This window comes from Dromaius novaehollandiae, chromosome Z (assembly GCF_036370855.1).
Source record: "Dromaius novaehollandiae isolate bDroNov1 chromosome Z, bDroNov1.hap1, whole genome shotgun sequence".
NCBI lineage: Eukaryota > Metazoa > Chordata > Aves > Casuariiformes > Dromaiidae > Dromaius > Dromaius novaehollandiae.
Window position 1 is genome coordinate 65,089,687 of NC_088132.1, and position 5,190 is coordinate 65,094,876.

Sequence of the window (5,190 nt, forward strand, 5' to 3'; positions counted from 1 at the left end):
ACACATCCACCTTAATGCCACCGCCACTGGACTCTGCCGACTTTGATTTCTCGCTTGGCGAGGACGTGGCCTTCAGCCCCTGTGGCCTGCAGCCGGGGAGCAGCGCCCCGCCGCAGCTGGCCCTGCAGAGCCTGCCTCCCCCCGAGCTGTACTGGAGCGATGTGGCGGACCAGCACGAGAAGGCGCTGGGAGATGCCCTGGAGGAAAACAGCCAGGTCAGGACTCGGAAGTGCTCGCCCAGGGCCCGGAGCAGGTTTCTCTCCCCAGCACCCTGCCCTGGTGGCTGCGTGGCCCTGGTGTGCGGTGTCCCCCCGTGCCGGGGGCGGTGGGGCTGTCCTGGACCTCCCTGTCCCTGCTGGTCCTTCGCAGCTCCAGGAGACCCTCACGCGGAGGCAGGAAGAGCTCACGTCGCTGAGGGAGAGCAATGTGCAGCTGAAGGAGCTGGCGAGCCAGGCCAGGCAGCTGGCCGCCGTGCTCGATGTGAGTGCTGCCGGCCCGGCCTGGCTGCCCCACGGCCCGGCCGGCCCCTCGGGGGACCCCTCAGGCTGGGCCGTGGGGGGGCAGGCAGGACGGGGCGGTGTGGGGTGGTGGGGCTGTGTGGTGCGGGGTGGTACGGGATTGGGGCGGTGTGGGTGTGCAAAGGGGTGGACAGCAGGATGGGACGGGGAGGTGCAGTGTGGGGTGGGATGGGGCAGGCGGAAGGGGCTGTGCTGGACGGGGCGGTGCAGGACAGGACAGCGTGGGACGGGGTGAGCAGGAGGGGCAGCGCGAGGTGGTGCGGGATGGGGTGGTGCAGGCTGGGGTGGTGCGGTGTGGGGCAGTGCAGGGTGGGACAGGGCTGTGTGGATCAGGGCGGTGTGGGACAGAAGAGGATGGGGCGGTGCGGGATAGGGCGGTATGGTGTGGGTCAGGGCGGTGTGGTGTGGGTCAGGGTGGTGTGGGTCAGGGCAGTGTGGGCCGGGACGGGGCAGTGTGGGATAGGAGAGGACGGGGTGGTGTGGGTCAGGGTGGTGTGGGATAGGAGAGGACGGGGTGGTGTGGGTCAGGGTGGTGTGGGCCGGGCCGGTGCGGGACAGGGAGGGCAGCACGGGCCGGGCCGGGTGCGGCGCGGTGCGGCGGGGTGCTGCTGCGCACCCGCGGAGGTGTCACTGTCTCCCGCCGGCAGAAGCTGATGCAGCCGCAGTGCCCCGACGGGGCGGCCCTTCCTCCTCCTCCTCCTCCTCCTGCCGCCGGGGAGGCCGCCGGCGTGGACACCATGCTGCGGGAGGTGTCGGAGAGGTGCCGCGCCGCCCTGCGCAGCCTCGGCGGCGGCCCGGAGCCCAAGCGGCAGCGGCGGGATGCAGAGCTGCACGGCGGTGGCGGCGGCGGCAGCGAGGTGTTGGAGGCGCTGGAGGCGCTGGAGGCGGGCGGCTGCCTGCGGGCAGCGCTGGGGGAGGCGGGCGGCATCCGCACGCTGGCCTTCCCGCAGGGCAGCGCCTTCACCCTGCGCACGGCCGGCGGCGGGTACCGCTTCCGCTGGGTGCCGCGCTGAGCGCGCGGCCCGCTCCTCCCGCGCCCCTTCGGGGTGCTGCTCCGCACCGAAAACGGGTATTTGGGCTTTCTCTGCCTCGGGAGGCAGCGTGGGTCTGCGTGTACGCGCACGCTGCCGAGCGGCCGAGACGTCCGCCTTCGTGCACGCGAGCCTTGGGCGGCGCAGCTGCAGGCGCTGCACGTTTTTCTGCGGGGCTGTGGTTTTGGAGTGCATAACTCACCTTCAATAATTTGTTAATGAGTGTAGTGACTACCGAGATACCCTTAAATGAAAAGCTGCCTGGCTCTATGCAGAGATGTTGCTCAGTTGAGTAGAAAAGTATGACTCATAGGATAGCGGTTAGGGATGGCGCATGTCAAAATGACCATGCCGCCAAAACAGATTAAACATGATACACTTTCTCAATCATGGAATATTAAACCTAGAAAGTCTACAAACTTGCACTTACTGTCACTCCTGTGTGCAGCTGTGGGTGTATTCTTGCACCCTATGTGATGATTAGATAGTGCTTAAGGTTGTCCTTTATTTGTACTGATTTCATGTAAGCAGTGTTTTGCATCAGTACGCGTATTTGCTTGTTAGTGCGAAAATAGCAAAAGCCGAGCATCTACACAGTTTGCCTTGCTCGATGTGCTCAAGCAGAAAACTTTAGAATAAAACATGCTGCTGTTAACATTCAGTGATATTATTTCAAGTAAAGAGAAGGATGAAAGATGCCATAAAATGTTCTGAATGGCTACATTTCACTTGCACCTGCTGGTTTGAAAGCTGAACCACTGACACCATACTTGAAACAGTACCTGAAGTTTCTTTTTTTGTGGCACATAAGTGAATGAAGACACCATGCTCTACTCAGGATAGCCTAGCTGAGTTTTATATCCGTGAAATTATCAGTTTTTCTACTTTTCAGTACTCAGATTTTCAAGTATTCTTGCATAGGTCCATGTGCATTAACAGCAATCAAATAGTAATATACTTGTATGTCAATTAAAGTGACAGCATGAGCAGCACCACGTCATGATCTCAGAGGAAGGTCACTTAGGAGAGCTGCAACCCTGCGCTTAGGGTTGTGTTTATGGCAAGCAGAGGCTGTATTAAAGCGCAAATGGTTCTTGTCACCAGCACAACATGTGGCCATGTGGCTCTTGGGAGATTGCGAAGGTGGTTCTTCATCAGTCGCCTCTGTGGCATGGACATTTTCCATTAGGAGAGGTGCTGCAGCACTGCCTGGGATGTCGACGGCTCAGCCCTGGCTCCGCTCCAGAGCCATTCGTTTTCCAGGAGAGGAAAACGCCGAGGCAGAAAAGCCGTGTGAAAGCTCTGGTCCTGCAGTGGACAGGAGAGCAAAACCTCTCAGGCTGCACTGAATTCAACAGGGAATAAACTGATAACTAAGGCAACCTGTATAAATATCTACAATTCTCCACATGTTTCACGAAGTTAAATGCAAAATGTATAGTGTGTATAACTTTGTAATTCTCATATTAATTCCTCAGAAATAAAGTGACCTGTAAAAACTGTAAAATTCTGGTAGGGTGCAACAATAAAATAATCACCTTGTTGGATTATCACTAGTGTTTTTGCTGCTACTTCAAATCTTTCTAGAACTGCACACTTTTATCCACTTCTTTTTGCAGATAGCCTGTTTAAAAGTTTCCACTGGTTAGTTAGTCATAGTGTTACTATTGATTAGCTTTCAGTTGTGATCTAAAAGTGATAGAAAATGATCACAGATGTCTTTGTTTCTTTTTTTTTTTTTAATTATCCTTATTAATTGGACAGACTGATAGCTGGCTAATCAGACCAAGCTGCTTCTCACTGAGACTCTTAAGACATGTGGACACACACCTGGTAAAAGAAAAAGGTGTTTGGTATGTAACACTGTAGGTTTAGTGTTATACTACATACATATGCTTTAAACTATAAATGTGTACTGTAAAATCATGCTTGTCCTTTTCCTTCCATACAGGATCGTCATAGAAAGCAGACAGATCTCGTGCACAGATTAAAGCAGCTCAACGACCGCTTTCGTCAACACTAACTTAAAAGAGCTCCCCGCGCGCCCCGGCCCGGGTGCAGGCGCGGCGGGCTGAGGCACGCGCACGCGCTGGTGCGTGGTTCGTGCCCGCCGTGACCTCCGCAGGCGCCCCGGTGGCGTGCGGCCCGCGCGAGGCGTGAGGGGAGCTGGCCAGCCCGGGGCAGAGGCCTGCCCGCCTGAGACGCTTCGTGGTTAACGAGGAATAGGTAAGCAAAGCGTCTGGCCCCGGGGATGGCGTGGCGTATGTGGGATGGGAAGGCAGCACCTGCATAGTGATGGTTTTAAAATAAAGCATTTGCAACGGCGTTTTTTGAGCCCAGGTCCCGTCATTAGTGCTGCAGGGGCTGAGAAAGCCGCCTCTGCCTTCGCTCGGCCCTGGGGCGGGCGGTTTCGCTGCCCGGCAGGCGCTGGCAGCAGCGGCGCCGACCCCTCCGAGGGGTGGCTCGGGCACGCGGAGAGGCAGAGCTGCGGACAGCCGGGACGCTTGGAGGGGAAACAGCAATATCCTTTAACCTGAGAGGCGCCAGGGAAAGGGTTGAAGGATCGTATTTTGAATATGAACACCGCAGTTCCACATGAGCCTTGTTGTAGACACCTGCGTTCTTCACTGGATAGAAACTTTAAAGGTAGATTAAAGCATGAGACCAGACCTCAAGATACGGTGTGATTAAGAAGAAATGCTACAAAGAAGGACTTTCTTAATAGCAAAGTGCTACTATTGGTTTTGGCTCTTCTATTCAGTGATTGCAGAGAAATGGAATTTTACTGAGTTTTCTCCCCTTGTTTTCTTGAATATTTTTATAAAGAAAATTACACCTATGTCTGACTTCAGGGAAAAGGCAAATATTTTACAGACAGTTTTATATGACAGCAGCAGCCCTCTTCATCTTTTCTAAACATTGACTTACTTCTGGTCCGTGGCCGTTGTTTACATTTTGCATTGTACAGTCTTAAGAAACACCTAAAGCTAGTGAGGTCAAAAGAGGCTGTAGTTTGCTTTGGCACAACTTTTTCATAGGTGTACGAGAAACAGCCTTAAAGTCTGCCTTGCAACTAACACCTGTTCAAACTCTGGTAGCAAATGACTACTTATTTTCAATATTTACTTTATACTCTTCAACAAAATACTAAGAAAAATCAAAATTAATAAATGTCTTCAAGTTTATTCACATGGAGTGATCTCTATTGGTAAAGTACAGGGACTGCTTATTCGGGACTGATGTGAGCAACGCAGTTATAAATAGCACTCACTTGTAAAAATCGAGTAGCTGGAAAGTCGGAGGCTCACTCTGTTTTTCACCCAGTAAACAGTTACTGCAGGGGTCTGCACATTTGCTCTGTGGCAGTACGTAACATTCGCCGCTGCACCTCTCTCTCTATCGTAGACTGACGGATACTAAGCATAAGGAAGACCTTTACACTACACGGTCTGGTCCCTTCTGCAGAATAGGTCCTACAGTTTCAGACAGTGACTCCTGTATTGAGTTTCATATTTGTAATTGGCTAAACCCCACCCCAATCAATACTTCGCAGTTTCAGCCAGCATTAACCTTTGCACCAGTCTCCCTGAACACCTCTATATGGACTGCTACGAGCTTCAGAGGGGGCTGCCTTGCTGGCA

General features: G+C 53.8%; 1 protein-coding gene across 1 annotated transcript; it reads left to right on the forward strand.

The window, feature by feature from the left end:
• LOC135325081 (multicilin-like) lies at positions 1-1,675 on the forward strand. Its single transcript, XM_064502558.1, has 3 exons — positions 1-215; positions 370-480; positions 1,166-1,675. The coding sequence occupies exons 1-3, from the start codon at positions 15-17 to the stop codon at positions 1,529-1,531; spliced, it is 678 nt and encodes a 225-aa protein (XP_064358628.1). The 5' UTR covers positions 1-14; the 3' UTR covers positions 1,532-1,675.
• The last annotated feature ends 3,515 nt before the right edge of the window (positions 1,676-5,190 follow it).

Excerpts from the sequence above, each read along its gene's own strand:
- LOC135325081 (XM_064502558.1), top strand. The coding sequence starts at position 15 with ATGCCACCGCCACTGGACTCTGCCGACTTTGATTTCTCGCTTGGCGAG. Across the intron at positions 216-369 it reads CCCTGGAGGAAAACAGCCAG|CTCCAGGAGACCCTCACGCG; the intron begins GTCAGGACTCGG and ends GGTCCTTCGCAG. Across the intron at positions 481-1,165 it reads AGCTGGCCGCCGTGCTCGAT|AAGCTGATGCAGCCGCAGTG; the intron begins GTGAGTGCTGCC and ends TCCCGCCGGCAG.